The sequence below is a fragment of the Saimiri boliviensis genome, chromosome 8, assembly GCF_048565385.1.
Source record: "Saimiri boliviensis isolate mSaiBol1 chromosome 8, mSaiBol1.pri, whole genome shotgun sequence".
NCBI classification, from domain to species: domain Eukaryota; kingdom Metazoa; phylum Chordata; class Mammalia; order Primates; family Cebidae; genus Saimiri; species Saimiri boliviensis.
The window spans coordinates 103668824-103687435 of NC_133456.1; the positions used below are offsets into that span (position 1 = coordinate 103668824).

At 38.6% G+C, this 18612-nt stretch overlaps 1 protein-coding gene across 4 annotated transcripts in view; it reads right to left on the reverse strand.

Moving 5' to 3' along the window:
• Positions 1-18612, reverse strand: part of CACNB2 (calcium voltage-gated channel auxiliary subunit beta 2) — a 399597-nt gene that overhangs the window by 375868 nt on the left and 5117 nt on the right. For all 4 annotated transcript variants that reach the window (XM_003930654.4, XM_010341201.3, XM_003930650.4 and 1 more), the window contains exon 2: positions 12988-13080. In XM_003930654.4, the coding sequence (XP_003930703.1) occupies positions 12988-13080 (93 nt within the window). The remainder of the gene's footprint in view (positions 1-12987; positions 13081-18612) is intronic.

The following is an 18612-nucleotide window of genomic DNA, read 5'->3' on the forward strand; positions in this document are numbered from 1 at the left end:
ACCTAATTTATTCCAACAACTGCTCTCCCACAAACAGATGGCCTGAGGCAGAGAGAGAATGGCTGATTTTCAACTTATATGACCACTAATGACCACTTATGCGCAAGGGAGAACGCCTGTTAGTCAGCAGCACCCGTCCAAAGGGGTTTACATAAGTTCACAGAAAAAGTCACAATGCAGACTTAAGATAAACAGCCGTCTGCAGCTCTAAACCCCGTGACCTTCAACTTGACATCTAGTAGAAAACCTATTTACATTGTGATTGTGCATGGTTGTATTTTATCTGTTGTAAAAGATTACAAAGAGCTTCTGAAAACTGCAAAACTCTGTAATAACTTTGCCAATAGAAAGCATCAACCTCCACCTCCCAACTCTGATCTTTCGTGTTCTTTGGCCCTCCAAACATCTCTGAACAGGGAGATAGGCAGGACATCAACCGAGGAATCTTCACCAACTCCCTCATAATCCCATTCTGCCTTAGGATGAGTGACAGCATTGCTTCTCAGTGGGTCTTAGATTACGCAGTCAACCAAGCACCACCCTTATAACCTTATAACCCTGCCCTGGGGTCCTGGTCTCTTTCACCAGAACTCCTACCCTTAATTTGACCTAGCCCCTGCCCAGTCCCACCCACTCTACCACTTTCTTCTGACCCATACTATTAATTTTGAAACGTTCCAAACCTATATAAAAAGCAAAAGAATGGTCCAATTCACACCTATATGAGCTTTCCACAGGTTAACTAACTGAACAGCTATGCTCAATACAAAACAGGGTGATCCCCTAATTTCTTGATGTTAGTGACGGGGCCCTGCCTTGAGGCCAGCTCAGCTCTTGGGATCCAACCCTCTTCCCAGGTATTGCCAAAGGTCTCAGGAGGCAAGACCTAGTGCTTCATGTCCATGGTCATGGTCACTGGCTTTGCACTAAGGATCTGGAATCATCACCCTCTTTTCTACCAGATCTCAAGTATCACTGCTGCTGCTAAGTCTCTTGTTGCCCAACAAACACCTAAACACTCCCAAGAGTATTCCAATTTGATATGATAAATACTACGTATTTATAAGAATATATACTCAGGTCAATTAATTAATCAATCAAAGTCTTCATTCATCACCTGTCAAATGGGGATACTAACATCACCCATCTCACTGAGTTGTGCAAATGATCAAATAAAGTACTAACTAGAGTGGCTGGCACATGGTCAGCATGTGTCTGCTATTTTACCACCTTTTTTCAAATGTTTTCTTTATAACGTTTGATTTTCCAACTCTCCGACCTCTCTGCGTATGCCATAAGCCTTTCATCCCCTCCAGCACACTGCTTCATATATATCCTGGCTAGGAGGTCCTTCATGGCCTGGTGCCCTTGTAAGTTTCCAAGTTCCACGCAACCATCCATCCATCTCTGCTATCCATCTCTCCATGCACCAAGAACCCGAGCACACAGATATGTACCATCCCAGATACACACTGTGCACCTACACTGTTTTTCATTAATGTTGGGATCAATAGGCATAAGCTATCTATGCTCACTATTCAGAGGAAACATCATTTCCTCTGGGCTCACAAAGGGCTTTCTTTTGCACCTCTCCGAACACATCCTTGCTCCAGGTTCATGAATGGCTGATGTTAGGTAAGTCATGCGATGGTTTACTAATTCCCTAGGAGCTGATTCTTACCTAAGGTTTTTATGACCCAGTCTGACCCCTTGAGCTCTTCTAAGTCATAGAGAATCCACTGGGAATTGGTTTCAAAATGCACATATTCAGATCTCTGATGTTAATAATAATCTAATTGACAGAGAAAGATTTCCTGGAGATTTCTAGACTTTACTCCTTAAACACATTCTGTTTGGTAAGGGGCATGACTAGAAATAAGACCTTGAAAAGAGTAAAGAGTGTTCTTCAATATGATCTACACATTGGTAAATAAGCATGCATCATCAAATAAATCAGTCAGAGATGACTTCGGATCCTTGGTTTTTTTTTTTTTTTTTCCTGACAAATAAGAAATCCATAGCAGGGCACTTGGACTTACCATGTGGGTTTTCTCCTCGCTTGAGCTCTCCTTATGATTATCAGAGAGAAATATTACGTGAGGCTCTTTATTCCTCATTCTTTTGAGTATTAAATTTCTATAAGCTGAAAGTAATAACTGCAAGAACTCAATAGATTAGGTAATGTACAATGAGAAATGGAAGTATAAAATTACTCCTAAATAATCTTAGCATACAATGAAGGATACCGAGTTAGGTACATAATTACATTGTAAAAGATAGGCTTGTTTTTAAATAGGAGAGAGAAAATAAAAGGAAAACCTAAAAGTTATAGAACACATACTCACACACATGTATGTACAAATGCATGTGTATATTCATGGCTGTAATGAAGCGAACACAATTCATGTATTATCTTCCATTTTTATTTCTGAGATGGAGTCTCACTTTGTCACCTTGATTTTTTTTTTCAAGCTGTGCAATGGTGTGAGCTCGGCTCACTTCAATGTCCTCGTCCCAGGTTCAAGTGATTCTCATGCCTCAGCCTCCTGAGTAGCTAGGATTACAGGTACCCATCACCACACCTGGATAGTTTTTTAAATGTATTTTTCGTAGAGATGGGGTTTCACCATGTTGGCCTGGCTGGTCTTGAACTCCTGACCTCAGGTGATCCGCCTGCCTCGACCTCAAGTCTGCTTGTTTGTTTTGGTGGGGAGGGGGAGTTGTTAGACAAAAATAAAAGAAATCTGCCATGTTCCAACCTTCAAATGCAACACCTGGACCACAGAGAAATCAATGAATCTTTCCATGATAATGAGAATGGGAGTCGTGGAAAGGACTAAATTTTAAGGTTACACCGACAAGAGAAAGAAGATGCCTGGCTCAGAGACATGAGCAGGAAAAGCTGGCAGGGTCACAGTGTTCGGACTCTGAGATAGGATGAGTTAAAGTGATCTTGCCGGAAGTCTAAACAATCACATCATCCCCATACTCTTCTGTCTCCAGGTATAAAGTGAATGAAGAAATGGAGGTTGGTAGTTTCTACAGATGCTAATGACACAAGAAAATATTAATGTAGATGTTAAGTACTAAGCCAAAATAATGTTCTAGATGACACTTTTGAAGGGATAATACAGATAGTAAAGGCAATGGCAGGGGACAGGGACGTCCCGAAGAACTTTTACTACGTTTTCTTAAATATGAATTAATGCAAGACTCTACAAAGCTTCTTCTGTCCTTCTGGGATTACCTTTCTGTTTCCTCTTCTTCTTCATTCTCAAACTGCAATAAATAGATGGGAAATGGGAGCATGATCAGCTCTGAGAAGGGGGAGACTCATTCCTGTTTCACCAATTCAGGTTTTTGTAGCAGACACACATGCTTGGTCACGACTGCAGACTAAAGATGAGGTAAAAATTGGAACACTTATTCAACTGAGCCATAGCAAATATTTTTGAGATTATGTCTCCATGCCGAACCTTCAGAAATGACTTCTCCAGCATGTGATAATTATCAAACATGAAGATTTCCAGGAACAAATCAAGAGAAAGGAACTGACTATATGTCTCTCTGTAACCGACAGAATAGGGAAGACAGAACTATTCTTTGATCATACTAGACCATGACCTTAGATGCCATGCCTGTGAAGCCCTGAGACACATCAATAATTAACTTTAAGCTAAGTAAGTAATCTTCAGTAGTACTCCTAAAAGTTTACTGAAACACAGGCTTTCTTTGAACTCAGAAGTTAATGAAATTCTATTTTCCTAGTCAGGTAGCTACTTTATATTAGATAATCTAGATAAACTTTCAACCAATCTAGTAGGGTGAATTCAGTTTGTGTGACTTCTAAGACTCTATATGACTTAGCAAAACAGAAGATGAATAAAAATGGAAGAAAATGAGGTATAGGTGGAAAGTGTAATTCAAAACATATCTGAGTGATGAAGAAAATAAAAGCACCTACAGAAAGAATTCTTGGTTGTAAAATAATATATCTTCATAGAAAACTATACATGCAAAGATAAAAAACATCTCAAGCCACAAAATTATTTCAACAACTAGAGGACTTAATCAAGCCCAGTTTATGAAGTAGGAGTTCCAAATACCTAAAAATAACATGTGAACGAGGAAGATTTTTTTCTAAAATCAAACCCTTGTTCTATCCCAAAATTATGTTCAAAGAGACATGTTAAAATTACATGTTCAAGTGCAAAATCTAAATTTTGTTTTAATACTTTCTAAAGTACATCTATCTCCTAAAAAGAAAAAGGTAAAATGTTTTAATAGTATATAGGCTTATCCTATAGGAAAAATACAAGGGACTTCTTTATTTAAAAAGGTCAGTATTTTTATACTGCTAAATTTAAGATGAGTTCTTAGGACACCAAACAAGACTCTGCCATTCACAAAATCTAAGTGAATCCATAATAAGATAAAAAGAAATTTACAGGAAATCACAGTGGCAATAAATCTACTGAATTATTATTTATAGTGTGTTTGTGACGAATTCAGCATAACAAAAGGCAACAGGCCAGTATTTAAGGGCTGAAAGATTTATCCAACCTTAAACATATCAGTCTACGCAGGCCTGGAGTTTGTAATCATTATCGCAGTTTAATCTGTCTTTGCAAAACATAACTAAAAAATAGACTGTGGGCCTGTGATTAATCATTTGCATTTAAAGCCAATCTGAACTAATATAAAAGGTCCAAAAATGCAGCACCAAGAACACAGTAGTGAGAGATGATGGAATTTGTTTAGAATACCATGTTCTGAAAGTGTCATGCAACCTTCTGTTAAATATTTGGTTCACTCCATTTTGTCATCCTGATTTGTATTCTGGAAGCCATTAGAGACTACAGGATTATTTCGTTACAACCACAACATATGTTGGTGAGCAAAATCCCTGATCTCTTGCAAAGTTCTTCCCCATTCACCCCAAAGAATAACAGCACTTGAAATTCCCAAAAAGTGTTGTGGATTCCTAAGGCTCAACTTTCTGCACAAAGGATACCAGTGTACAACGCGGCAGCCTACAGAAAAAAAAAAAAAAAATCAGTATAAACAGTTTGTGAGTCCAGGCGATATGCAGCAGGAGCATAGAGTAGAAAGCTCAGATGACAGTGTACTTTCAATGAAAATGGCCGAGGTGTGGAATCCTCAAAATACAGCTCAGTTGGCAGTCATCCTCAACTTTGGAATGCTGCCAGATACGTAAATGTAGCCAAGGAGAACACATGCCTTTAAGAAAATGAACACATTTTCAAAAACGAAAAAGAAGAGAAAACAGGGAGGGAGGAAGGAAGAGAGAGCATGAGAGAGTAAGAGAGAGAACAGAGCTGCATTAAAGAAGCAGTTGCCATTATTCACACTGCCTCCTCTACCTCCCCGCTCCTCAACACTGCTTTAACTCTGATGACCAGTACTTATTTACAGATGCACATAGTTCTCCCTGACCTTGGCAGCATCAAAGAATTTATACACTTAGCTATGCTTGCACAATCTCTTGAAAAGAACAGCACCAATGTTCTACCCATCCATGCCAAGCAGGACTTGCTACTCTTCTCCACCTATTTTTCTTCTGGGAAGTTAATTTATCTGCTTAGATTTTGGTCCTAAAATAAACTTCTAAGACAACGAAACTTAGGGATTTGTTTTTCTTTCTTTTGATGAATTTAGGAGAAAAGAAGTTATATGAAAGGCTAATTCACTTATAGGCTATAAATTTATGCCAAGTGCTAAATACAAAAGATTAAGAATTACAGCTTTTTCAGGTTTATTATGATGAGAAATGAAATTTTTTCATTAATATATCTGTTCTCAACACATAGCCAAAGAGTTAATACTGGAATCGAACACAGCCTCGATACCTACAGTAATCTTAATAGCAAGTCCAAGATAACTACAGCTTTATGTATTAAATATCTTACAGCACATAAACAATTAAAAAATTATCTTCATTCATTCTCATAACAGTGCCTCGAGGTCATGTTTAACACTTTATTCTCCTTAATAAATTAAAATTATGACAATTTACAAAGCAAAAGCCCCTATCAACTGCAACACAGTTTCTAAAGGGGCTTACTGTAAAACCAGGTGCCATAAATACGCCTAACTTTACCCAGACCACAAAAGGGTTGATTCATGGGCCCACGTCAGCCTCAGCCAAACCTCAAAACAGGTGATTCATACTTGATTTCATTTCTGTTTATTTTTCTTTTTAAAAAAGGACTTTCAGAATTCAGAAACGTTTATGTTCCTATGACTTTTGTGGGAGAAGGGGAAAAAAAATAAATGCTCCTTGAATTCCAATTCTATTTTTTATGACCAGCAAGAGCGGTAGAGGATGCCAAACAGTATCACAAACTACGAATCTGAGGAGCTTTTCATGAGAGAAGGGAATTATGCTCATTTTTAAAAATCATGATGCCTAGTGAAAAGTTAAGTGCTGAAGACATTCTCACTTTGCGGTACAGAAGGAAGTTAAAAGCAGAAGACAAACTTTTATCTTTGTATGTATTTGTTCAAAAAAACACTGGTAGGAATTTGTCAGCATGTCTTCCTTAGATAAAAGAATGAAATGGTTATTAATTATCATTTATTCATCTCTTTTAGCTACAAAGGAGTACAGCATAACCAGTAAGGACAAGAATCTGGAGTCAATGACTTGGATTCAAATTTTGACTCCAGCCTTACTTGTAATGTGACTGTGGAAGAGCCACTTTACCCCTGTGCCTCTGTTTCCTCATCTGTAAAATGAGGAGACAGAACATACAGTAAGCATTTAATAAACGCTATTATTTCCCTCTAACATAGTCTATTTCTTATTCAGGATTTAACTAATGTCACAAATAGGCAGTAATACTTATAAATAATAGTAATAAACTCTTAAATAATGCGTATTAAGTATGGTTCTAAACAAATTCCAAGTGATAACTCATGTAATCCTTACAACTAACTTTCGAGGTAAGCATGATTTTCCAGAGGAAAAGGCTGTCATACAGAAAGATTCAGGTACTTGTCCAAGGCCAACTAATAAATAGCAAAGCCAGAATTCAGCCTTATGTAGCCTGACTTCCAAGTCCAGGCAGTTACCACTAACCAGCTTCTTGAAGAAAACTGTTTAAATCTTATAACATCATAATTTACATGAAATATAAATATACCAATTATAAGTTCAGTATATAAGTGATCATGTGTTGCATCTACGTAATATTTTGTCTGCAACTTAAAAGAATGAAATTTAAAAAGCAATCAGATAAACCATAGTTAACTTTTGTTCCAATTAATGTTGGGGAAACTGCAATGAAGAACAGATTCTGCCTTTGAAATATCTGATATACTGTATAAGATAAGCTAGTTTATCACTTTACACGTTTATATGGAACAGAACCAACAGCAACCTCATCTTCCACAGTTCATGGGAAATCCCACTGACATCTGCCATGCACAACCAATGGCCCCAATGGACAGACCCCTTCCTGCAATACTGGACCAAGACTCAGCCCTTACCCCAAAATGTAACATGGAGCCAATGTCCAGGGTAAAATTAACTATCCTCATGAGGCATGTCATTTCCACAATTCCTCTTCTGACATATCGCTGCCTTCAAATGGGTTGATAATGTCAAGGGCCGGAAGAGTAGTTAATTAACTAATGGCGAACTGGTTTATTAACACAATGGAACCTTCATCTATATAACTGCAAAAATTCTTTCATGGTAGCTGCTGTTCTGCTTTACAGCCGAATACAGAAACACCTCCAGAAGAAAACTTTCCTGAAGACTAATGATTCTTCTTAAAGGTAAGTTTCATTAAAACACCACAAACAAATGATCGTTAAAATGTACAACTAAAAGACTAGAAAGGTAAAACGAACGGTAAATGCTTTTTACCCTTTTACTTTGTAGGCTTTTTCTGCTGATATTGCAAGATATTCAAATGTTTCACCATATTCCAATAAATATTTATAACTAATCAAATCTGCAGAATTATGACTAATGAGACTGCAGATATTGACTACAAAGAGTGATAAAATGCTGTCATAAAATCTTCCATGTATATGTGATACATATGGTATGTATATGACATATTGACATACATATTATATGATCTCTCTCTCTCTCTCTCTCTCTCTCTCTGTTCTCTAGATGTTCCCTAGGTCTAGCCACAGTTAAACTGTAGGTTAGAGATCAGAAAAATGGGCATTAGTACCACAATGAGCTACCACTACACTGTCATACAACAGACTGAAATGAAAAAGACTGACACTATTAAGTGTTAGCAAAGATGTAAGACAACTGAAACCATCATCCTCTGCTCGTGGCAGTGCAAATGGTACAACCACCTTGGAAAACTGTCTCACAATGTTTACTTTAGTTGAACACAGGCATGCCATATTACCTAGCATTCCACTCTATCACTGAACAAAAACGCATATACGTGCATCAAAGGGGCACCTAAGAAAGTACATAGGGACATCACTCCCAGTTCCCTCAATGGGAAACAGCCCATGTCTACGAACAGTAGAGCATATAAATCAAATGTGGTCTTTCCACACAATTGAATGCTGCAAAATCACACCAACAAACCAAAATCAACCAAAGAAAATCCACAAGTTACTAAAATGTCCAACACTGACACATACAGCAGCCATCAAGTTCAGTGAGAGAATTCAGACACAGAATGATTCCATTTACACAAAACATCAAAAACAGGGAAAACAAATTGATGCTACTGGAAGTAAGGACAGTGATTACCTTCAGTGAGGAAAGAGAGAATGTGACTGAGAAAGGTCCAGAAGGGGACAGGTGGGGGCTAACTGCTTATTTCCTTACCTGGGTGGTGGCTCCACAGGGGTTGACCTTGTGACAACTCACCAGACTGGACACATGATTTGTGCACTTTTTGGCATATATGTTACATATACGATCAATAAGAAGGTTTATTTTAAAAGGCCAATTTTCAAGCCTAGTTATATATTAATCTCTACTGGTCCGCTGGAGCTGCCATAACGAATTACTGCAGATGGTTTCAACAGTAAGAATTAATTTTCTCGCAGTTTTGGAGGCTAAAAGCCCAAGGTCAAGATGTCAGCAGGGTTGGTTTCTGGTGAGGCCTCTCTCCTCAGCTTGTGGACAGCCGCCTCCTCACTGTGGCCTCACGTGACCTTTTCTCTGTGTGCAGGCATCCCTGTTCTCTTTTTGTCTTCTTAAAAGGGCAACAGCTAGGTGCAGCGGCTCATGCCTGTAATCCCAGCACTTTGGGAGGCCAAGGCCGGGGTATCACTTAAGGTCAGGAGGTTGAGACCAGCCTGGCCAACAGAGCAAAACCCTGTCTCTACTGAAAATACAAAAATTAGCTGGACATGGTGGTGCATACCTGTAATCTCGGCCACTGGGGAGGCTGAGGCAAGTGAATCATTTGAACCTAGAAGGTGGAGGTTGCAGTGAGCCAAGATCATGCCACTGCACGCCAGCCTGGGCAACAGAGTGAGACTCTGCCTCAAAAAAAATTAAAAAATAAAAAGTAATGGTCTTACTGAATTACAGCCCACTCTTAAGACTTCATTTAATCTTAATTACCTCTCAGAGGCTTTATCTCCAAATATAGTCACACTGGGTGTTTGGGCTTCTAGAGATTAATTTGAGGGTTGGAAAAAGGGACAATTTATTCCACAACAAACTCTCTGATATTCTCCAAGTTATTTTTTAAGTTTCTAATTCCTTTTCTTTATGTCAAATTTTCTCATTATCAACCTCTACATCTTTTAAATCTCAGTACTATAAGACTACCATACTATAAGTATACCTAGTGTTTAAGTATTTTAAACTTTCTTACAAATAATATACTGTTTCTAACAATAAAATCCTGCAGTTTTTAAAATTATATAGAAATCATTTTTAATTAAAGGGTAATAGTAGACTCTAACCGCAAGATAGTTTAAAATAAAGTCCATTTCTATTGGCCAAATACCAATTATATATGTTCCCTAGCTACAGACAAGTAAACGATATGCATCGATGCAAGTCACTTGTTTAAAAAAATATACTTATGTTAAAAAACAACATGCTAAGGGTATTTTTTCAAATTATTTAATAATCTAACGTGCAGCTGGGCACGGTGGCTCATGTCTGTAATCCCAGCACTTTGGCACACCAAGGTGGGCAGATCACCTGAGGTCAGGAGTTTGAGACCAGCCTGGCCAACATGATAAAACTCCATCTCTACCAAAAATACAAAAATCAGCTGGGCATGGTGACTTTGCACCTGTAATCCTGTCTACTGGGGAGGGTGAGGCAGGAGAATCGCTTGAACCCGGGAGGCAGAGGTTGCAGTGAGCCGAGATCACACCACTGCACTCCAGCCTGGGCGACACAGCAAGACTGTGTCTCAAAATAGTAATAATAATAATAATAATTGAACATGCCCATTCTTACTAACTGCCATGTATTCCTGCAAACACTCCAGGAACCATTTATATTAAATATCTGGCCATCTTATGGTAGCTTTTAGTTATTTTCAAATGACAGCAAAATGGGAATGCTGCTTTAACAAAACAGAAATTAAATTACCAAAGGAGAAATAAAATTTTTTACTCAAAACTCTTTCCAAAGATACTAGTTTTCCTTTTGTAACAGACACAAGCTGATATTTGAGGGGTTCTGCTGATATGCCTGTGTAATCATTAACCCAAACTCTATGCCATAGCAAACACCTCGTCCTATTGATATTCTAGGAAACAGACTTTTATATTTACCCTTCGGGATAAATTTGGTTTTGCCTTCTTACATGCTCATGTATGTTCTGGCAATATATATCTAAATGTACATTAAATCGTTTAACAGCTCTTGTTATCACTTATAATGGTGTTATAAGCCTACATACATTACTAAGAACACAAATAAAGTTACCATGAAGAAAAACACATTCCAGCTAACTTATACACAGTATGGTAATGCCTCCTTGATGTGTGAATTGAGTTCTTGAAACTCCACGAAAAAGGAATTCACAGTCAAGATACGATTTGAAATTGGGGTCCAGCGATTGCCTTTAAGTGGCATTTCTACAGGGTTTAATGAGTAATAATAGGTTCTATACTATGCATTTCTATTCATTGTGTCTTGCTTACTTGAAACATATCAGTCTTCATTTCCATGTAATTTCAACAAGCGGCTTGGCATTATTTGCTGCTTTGCTGCAGCACTATGCACATTAAGGAGCTAGGTTTTTTTTTTCTGTTTCAGGTCCTGCAATGTTCAGCCTTGATATGATGACTCAGAGTTGCAGATTCTAACTCTTGTTCTCCAGGTTCAATCTCCTTGTCTCAGAGGCAGAATAAATATGCACGCTTGAAATGGAAAAGGCATTGGGTAACTTTCCTTCAACTGACTCACCCAAGTCACTATGTCCCAAGGCCTTCCCTTCATCAGCGGGACCATGATGCCTGGATTCTGCCCACGATAACATCAGGCCAACGCATACACCTTCCGCTCCTCTGACAGCCTTCCCAGCTCCTGCTGACACCATTAGAACATAGCTCTAGGGCTGGGCCTCACTTGGCTTCATCTTTTTTCTTTCTTTGCTCCTTCTTACCCAACTCTTTCTCTCACTTCCTGCAACCACAACAATTCCCAATTGGCATGGACCAGAACCAACTTTTTTCTAGTTGCCAAGTTACTTGGAGGTATCACTGGCATACTCAAATGTTGCAAGGGGGTACTGGTGGCTGGGGACAGATCATCCTTTGTCTGTTTAAGGACGGCGCAAAGAGGCAGCAACCAGCCAAGATCAAAATTCCCACCAATGCTGCAGGTAGACAAGCTAAAGTTCAAGTTCAACCGCAGCAAACTGCAGGAAGGAAACTTGAGGGAGGCACCTGAGGAATACCATAAGGGGCCAACAAGGGAAGAAAGCCAGTGAAGTGTAACCGTCTCCTACAAAACCCAAAAGGTCATAAAGGATTTATAGAAGACCCACCTCCCACACAAACAGGGGGCTGGGTGGAATCTATGGCCATGATGATGGACCCAAGCAGCACTGGGGAAAGTGGCATCCAAATGATACATGGCAGTTCATCCAGTTCACAACCACTGTTCTGGGAGGGAGCTGTCACTGACAACAGATGGTCTATGAGAGCACTGGTCAGACACTGGGCATCCCCGAACCCCAAGAGCGGGTTCTCTGCAGCACGCTCCTCCCCTGCTTTCCACTCCACCGAGAGGAGTTAGAGGAAGACACGAGCTCACTCGTTCCTGATGAGACTTCGTTCTCAACACATAACCACAACCCTCAGAGGTCCAGCTGCCTCTGTGCTCTTCCTCTGGTCATGGAATTCCTTTCTGTTACCATATATAAGCATGTTTATATGTTGGGGAGCCTGGCACTGTCTGTTTAGTGGACTGCTCCAGGCTGCTTGGCAGGAATATACTACATGTTAATTGAGATGAAGGCTGTGTCTCCAAAGGCAGAAATGGTTTAAATTATGTCTCAGTGATACCGTATGTTCTATTTAACCTCAGTAGCCTCAACCATTTCAAGACTAGGAACACTTTTTCCTTTTTCAATTTAAGCCCAAAGTGAGAAGAAGAAAACTCGACGAGGGAAAGCCTAGTATTTCACAGGTCGGGATACGGACACACCACGAGCTCTCTGTCCCACTAAACAAAAACAACAGCAGCAGCAGCAAAAGGCTCAAACCCACAATCATTTCTGCTGGATTTCTCTCACTCGGTTTCAAAGAAATCCTCTGTAACGAATTCTCAACTTATCTTTCCTCAGCTTGTCAGGAAAGACTGTAATTATTACTTAGTCTCACTTGAAATTAAAACATTTTAATTATGACATTAAACAGAACCACTTTCACTTCAATTACAAGTAAGTACAATCAGGCTATAGAAATCTTAAGGAAAAGAGCGAAAAACCACTTTTAAAAATCTAAGGTCACTTTAAGATACTTATCAAAACCATGACCTTCAGGCTGTCTTACCTGGCGAACGAAACTATTTGAGGTAGTGTCAGATGACGTGCTTCCATCAGATCCTTTAAATCTGTTTTTCCTTCTGGCTCCTTTTCCATATGACTACAAAAAGAAAAAGAGAAAAAGACAAATAAGATTATTATGAGACCCTTTAACAGGAATACAGGTCTAGTCATAGAAAATGTCCAAGACCAAAAACAAGTAATACATTGCCATGACGTAGGCATCATTCTAAAGGTAATACTGGTGGGATTTCACAAATCTATTTCTAGTCAGCGATTATGCGGGAAAAGAGTTTTCTTTCTTTTTTTTTTTTTTTTTTTTTTGAGACGGAGTTTCACTTGGTTGTGGTCCAGGCTGGAGTGCAATGGCACGATCTGAGCTCACTGCAACCTCCGCCTCCTGGGTTCCAGTGATTCTCCTGCCTCAGACTCCTGAGTAACTGGGATTACAGGCATGCACCCCCATATCTGGCTAATTTTTTATTTTTAGTAGAAATGGGGTTTTTCCATGTTGGTCAGGGTGGTCTTAAACTCCTGACCTCAGGTGATGTGCCCACCTCGGCCTCCCGAAGTGCTGGGATTACGGGACTGAGCCACCACACCTGGCCGGGGAGGAGAGTTTTCTAGCCAAAGAATTCAGTAACTAGTGAATTAAAACAATGTCTGTTATCTGTTATAAATATGTTAGCAGGCGAGAGGCAAAAGCCTGTAATGAAAAAGCATTTAAAAATAAGCATTTAAAACAGGAAGTTAAAGGTAAGATGATTTGTTTGAATAACAGGATTGGATCAAGCGCAAACATCTAAAAATGAACTTGCTTTTCCTCTATTTATAGTTTACATTCAGAACTCTAAAAATAAACTATCCATTATTTAACTCTAAGCACAAATACAGTTACGTGCAAATATTAAACATTAAAATAGAAATGAACCATAGCTTAGCAATGGTTCAGAGTTAAATGCAGCACACAGCTTGGAATTCTGCCTACAGCAAATCTTGAGCAAATTTCTTTTTTTTTTTTTTTTTTTTTTGAGACGGAGTTTCGCTCTGGTTACTCAGGCTGGAGTGCAATGGCGCGATCTCGGCTCACCGCAACCTCCGCCTCCTGGGTTCAGGCAATTCTCCTGCCTCAGCCTCCTGAGTAACTGGGATTACAGGCACACGCCACCATGCCCAGCTAATTTTTCGTATTTTTAGTAGAGACGGGGTTTCACCATGTTGACCAGGATGGTCTCGATCTCTTGACCTCGTGATCCACCCGCCTCGGCCTCCCAAAGTGCTGGGATTACAGGCTTGAGCCACCGCGCCCGGCCTGCAAATTTCTTAACTTTTTCAAGCATCAGTCTTTTCATCTTTGAAATGGGGTTAAGTATTAGATGAAATCATACTTCACAGGACTAAGCATGAAATGGAATAATGCATTTATAGCATTTAGCATAAGACCTAATAAATGATAATGACTCAAAGTAATATATAAAAAGAGATACCCGTATAGCGCTTAGAACATATAGGGACAAACCGGGCTAAAGTGTACAACATGCTGAGAATCATTAGGCTCATGGAGACTTCATTAGATTATCAGAATTTACAACATTTATTTTTAAAATCATCCCATTCACGTTCTGAAAATGCTATTTGGTTATGCTTTCTCTATTCATATGGTTTTCATTAAAGTATCTTAGAAGCGTAATATATGTAGCACTTAGGCAAACTGAAATCTATAACAAACATTTGTGTTATGAGTAATTTAGGTGAATTTGCAATCAGAAAGGGTGGTATAATCTTAAAGCAAAAAATTTTCTTATATATGTTTGTTCTCTTCAGAGAATCTAAGGGATTGATGTAATACAAACGTGTTTCCATGACATTTAATTAACTCTCAACTTCATAAAAGGCAAGAAAGCTAGGCTGGGCTTTTGTAATGTAATATACAAGGTTCTCCTCATTTAACAGCTTATTCTTCTTACTTATGTAAACATTGTTCAGTAAACTGTTGAAAAATAACATTCTTTTAACCACGTTTTTTTCTTTTTCAATTATTATGTAAAGGTTTGGACAGTTGCATTTTTCTAAATCCTAAGAAGGCTAAAATAAAGTATGAAAATCTCTTTAAAATTTTCTTTTAAATTTATATTAACCCATATGCAAAAATACCTATTACCTTACAAGTATTTTTAAGGCTAACATGTTTCTTTGCAGGTGTAGGGGCAATCTGTGTTAAATTCACCATTTATCCTCAGGAGGAACATATATTATCTTGGAGAACAAAGACAAAATAGAATCTTAACCCATTTCTTTTTTGAGACCGTGTCTTGTGCTGTCACCCAGGCTGGAATGCAGTGACATGATCATGGCTCACTGCAGCCTTGACACCCCCCACATGCCCTGGGCTCAAGCAATCCTCCCATCTTGGCCTCCCAAGTAACTGGAACTACAGGCACACACTGCCATGCTTGGCTAATTTTTTATTTTTTGTAGAGACAGGGTCTCACTCTGTTGCCCAGGCTGGTCTTGAACCCATGGCTTTAGGCAAACCTCCCACCTCAGCCTCCGAAAGTGGTGGGATTACAGGAGAGAGCTACCATGCCCAGCCAGTACCATTTTTAACTGAACAGAAAAGAGTATCTTTGCAATTATATTGTCCTTTTATTTTAGCATTTTAGTGATGAATATGTTTCAATGTTCAGCATCTTGGATGTGTAAGCTTTTTTGTGGTTGCTCACAATTGTACAACAGGCACTGTGATGGTCACACAATGTTGAAGACATTCAGTCCCAGAGGAGGTGGTTGTTCTCTGCAAGAAGTTGGACACATTTAAAAGTTCACATTAATTTTTCCAGGCCCCTGGGAATTCTGTTCATAAACGCTATTTCGGGCATACTTAGCTACCTATGCAAAGTAAATGTAATGAAATTACTACAGTTTTCAACTGTACTAAGATAGTTTACACACTAAACAACTATGGCACACTGAATTGCTGGCATGCTGGTGACAGTTTTGAGAAAAAAAAAATTGTCCTTCGATTACTTGAATTTATAACGGGTGATTTATTTAAATTATTCATTTATTCATGCCTTAAGAGTGTTAGAGCAAATCTCTATCATGTTTGATCTTTGCTAAAAGCTAAAATAAATATATATGCTTAATTATATCTCTATTCTGCAATTTTGCTAATTTCCACAGTACTTTCTCAACTAAAAATATTTTTCAAACTGTAGAGTGACTATTTATCAACCAGTTTTTTAAAAAAATAATCATCAGAATTTAAAAACACACACATTTAAAGCATCTTTGGAAAGCTTAATCCATTTTTATATACCTTTAAAAATGTTAGTGAAAATTCAACCTGCCATTACAAAATTAAGTTTCTTTTAATCTAATGTGTAATTAAAATTAAGTCCAACTTGTTTGAAAGATTTGTTTTTCAGTTGCTTGAAAGATTTGTTTTTCATTTACTTGAAATCCTAGAAAATAAGAACTAGACTACTCCTGCTGAAGGCATTCAGGCGGGAAAAAAGTGAAGGCCAAACCTCTCCCAAATGAAAAAGACAGGTAAGATTAAGTGTTCTAATATTTAGTTGACTAAATTTGAAAATATGTGTGTGTGTGTGTGTGTGTGTGTGTGTGTGTGTGTGTACGGAGTTGTTTTAATTTGCTACTTCAAATGCAGCTACTTTGGTGAAAAATAGTTTTTCTAAATATGTTTTACCAACATCAAATATATGAACACCCAATATCTGAAACAGTCAATCCTGAGTGCAGCCCGGGTTGTTCAAAGAAAAGGTGAGGCAGGCGAGGAGATCTGGCCACAGCACATGGTGTTACCTCCAGATTCTCCCTCACACACACAGGTCTCTACATCCTTCTTGAAAGAGTCCCAAAAGTCACTAATTTCCACTCATTGCTATTACCTATATAAAGCTTCATAAAAACAAATTATGTCACCATAGTAAAAAGAAAAAAAAAAACCCCATATCCCTTTTATTTATATTCCTTTAGTTGTTTCAAAACATCAAGCTAAAATTGCAGAAACTAGAGAAAAAAATTCTTTAAGAAATTTCCAAAAATATAGTAATGACTTATTAAAAAAGACATTCCAAATTCATCATGATGTTAATATCAGCTTAGAGTGAAAGAATATCTATCTGCCTTGGCACTAAATAACTTAAAAATGGACTCCAGTCTTAAAAATCAGCAAATAAATGTTCACCTTGTCACCGGTAATTAAGACCTAATTTCTGTATAATTGAAGGAGACAGGAATAATTACTTATAGGAGTTGTCAGTTAACTGGAGATTTCCGCCATGCACACAAAGTTGTCTTGGCCGCCGTGGGGACAAACTGAAGAATAATGTGGCTTCTGTGCTTGGATGATTATTGTGACAGTTCTTCTATCTACAGATTACTTCCCATGAGCATAATACTGATGCTTAAAAATAGGCTGAGCACTATGGCTCACATCTGTAATCCCAGCACTTTGGGAGGCCGAGGCAAACAGATCATTTGAGATCAGGAGTTCAAGACCGGCCTGGGCAACATGGTGAAACCCGGTCTCTACTAAAAATAGAAAAAAATTAGCCAGGTGTGGGGGCAGGTGCCTGTAATCCCAGCTACTCCGGAGGCTGAGGCAGGAGAGTTGCCTGAACCAGGAGGTGGAGGTTACAGTGAGCCACGATTGGACCACTGCACTCCAGCCTGGGCTGCTGAGCAAGACACCGTCTCAAATACAAAACAAAACAACAACAACAAAATTTGTCTTCATCTCTCTCAGTTTGTGTTCACTGATGTTTATCCCTTTAAATTTCCAGAGTTTCCTCATCTTATGGCCCAAAACAAACAAAGCCAAAATGATCCAGAGAGAAATCATATATCAAATCTCCTCATTTACCACTAGCTTAGTGTGAGTAAGCTAAGGCTAGAATTCTTCACTAGGCAAGAAGTAGCTCAACGATCTTCCTAGAAAAAGGAGAAAAATAAGTTGCCTTTTATGTGGCTCAATTCACACAAAAGCAGAAAGGAACAAGGAAGCTGCAAAAATAGAGTTCGTGGGGCTGGGGGTGGGTGTCTAGCAGGTAGAGGTGGGAGGAGGGAGGAAAGAGGAAGCCAGGAAGCAGAGATTTATAGGCCCAGAAAGGAGGAACAAAGGCAGGGAGGGTAGAAGCCCAGGAACAGCACACAACAGCACATGCATCCTTCACAATCTACCTCCCACCAGGCTTGGAAAGATCAGTAAGACAAGCCCGGCTCCTTTAAGTGATGTCATTAAGTAGTTTTCTCTCTGTGTGGTTGCGAAAGTAACAATGTATGCTTACAATTAGTTTGTAACATGGTTTTTGACCTATACAATCTGTAGGATAGAGACAGGTCACAAAATTGAAGAGTATCATCATCCCCTATGAGGTATACATATTTTACTTAGTTTCTCTTCAAAGGGCAAAGGCTATATAATTCGAAGGAATTAAATACAGCCCCAGATAAACTGAGTCTGCACATAACAAGAGAGACAAAAAGAAAACAAATGTAAGAATTTAAGAACAACAAAACCTCAAACCACTCAGATATATTTCAAATTCTGAAACATACTCAGAAATTCTGATTGGCATGTCTGTAAATTTCTCCCATGTCACATCAG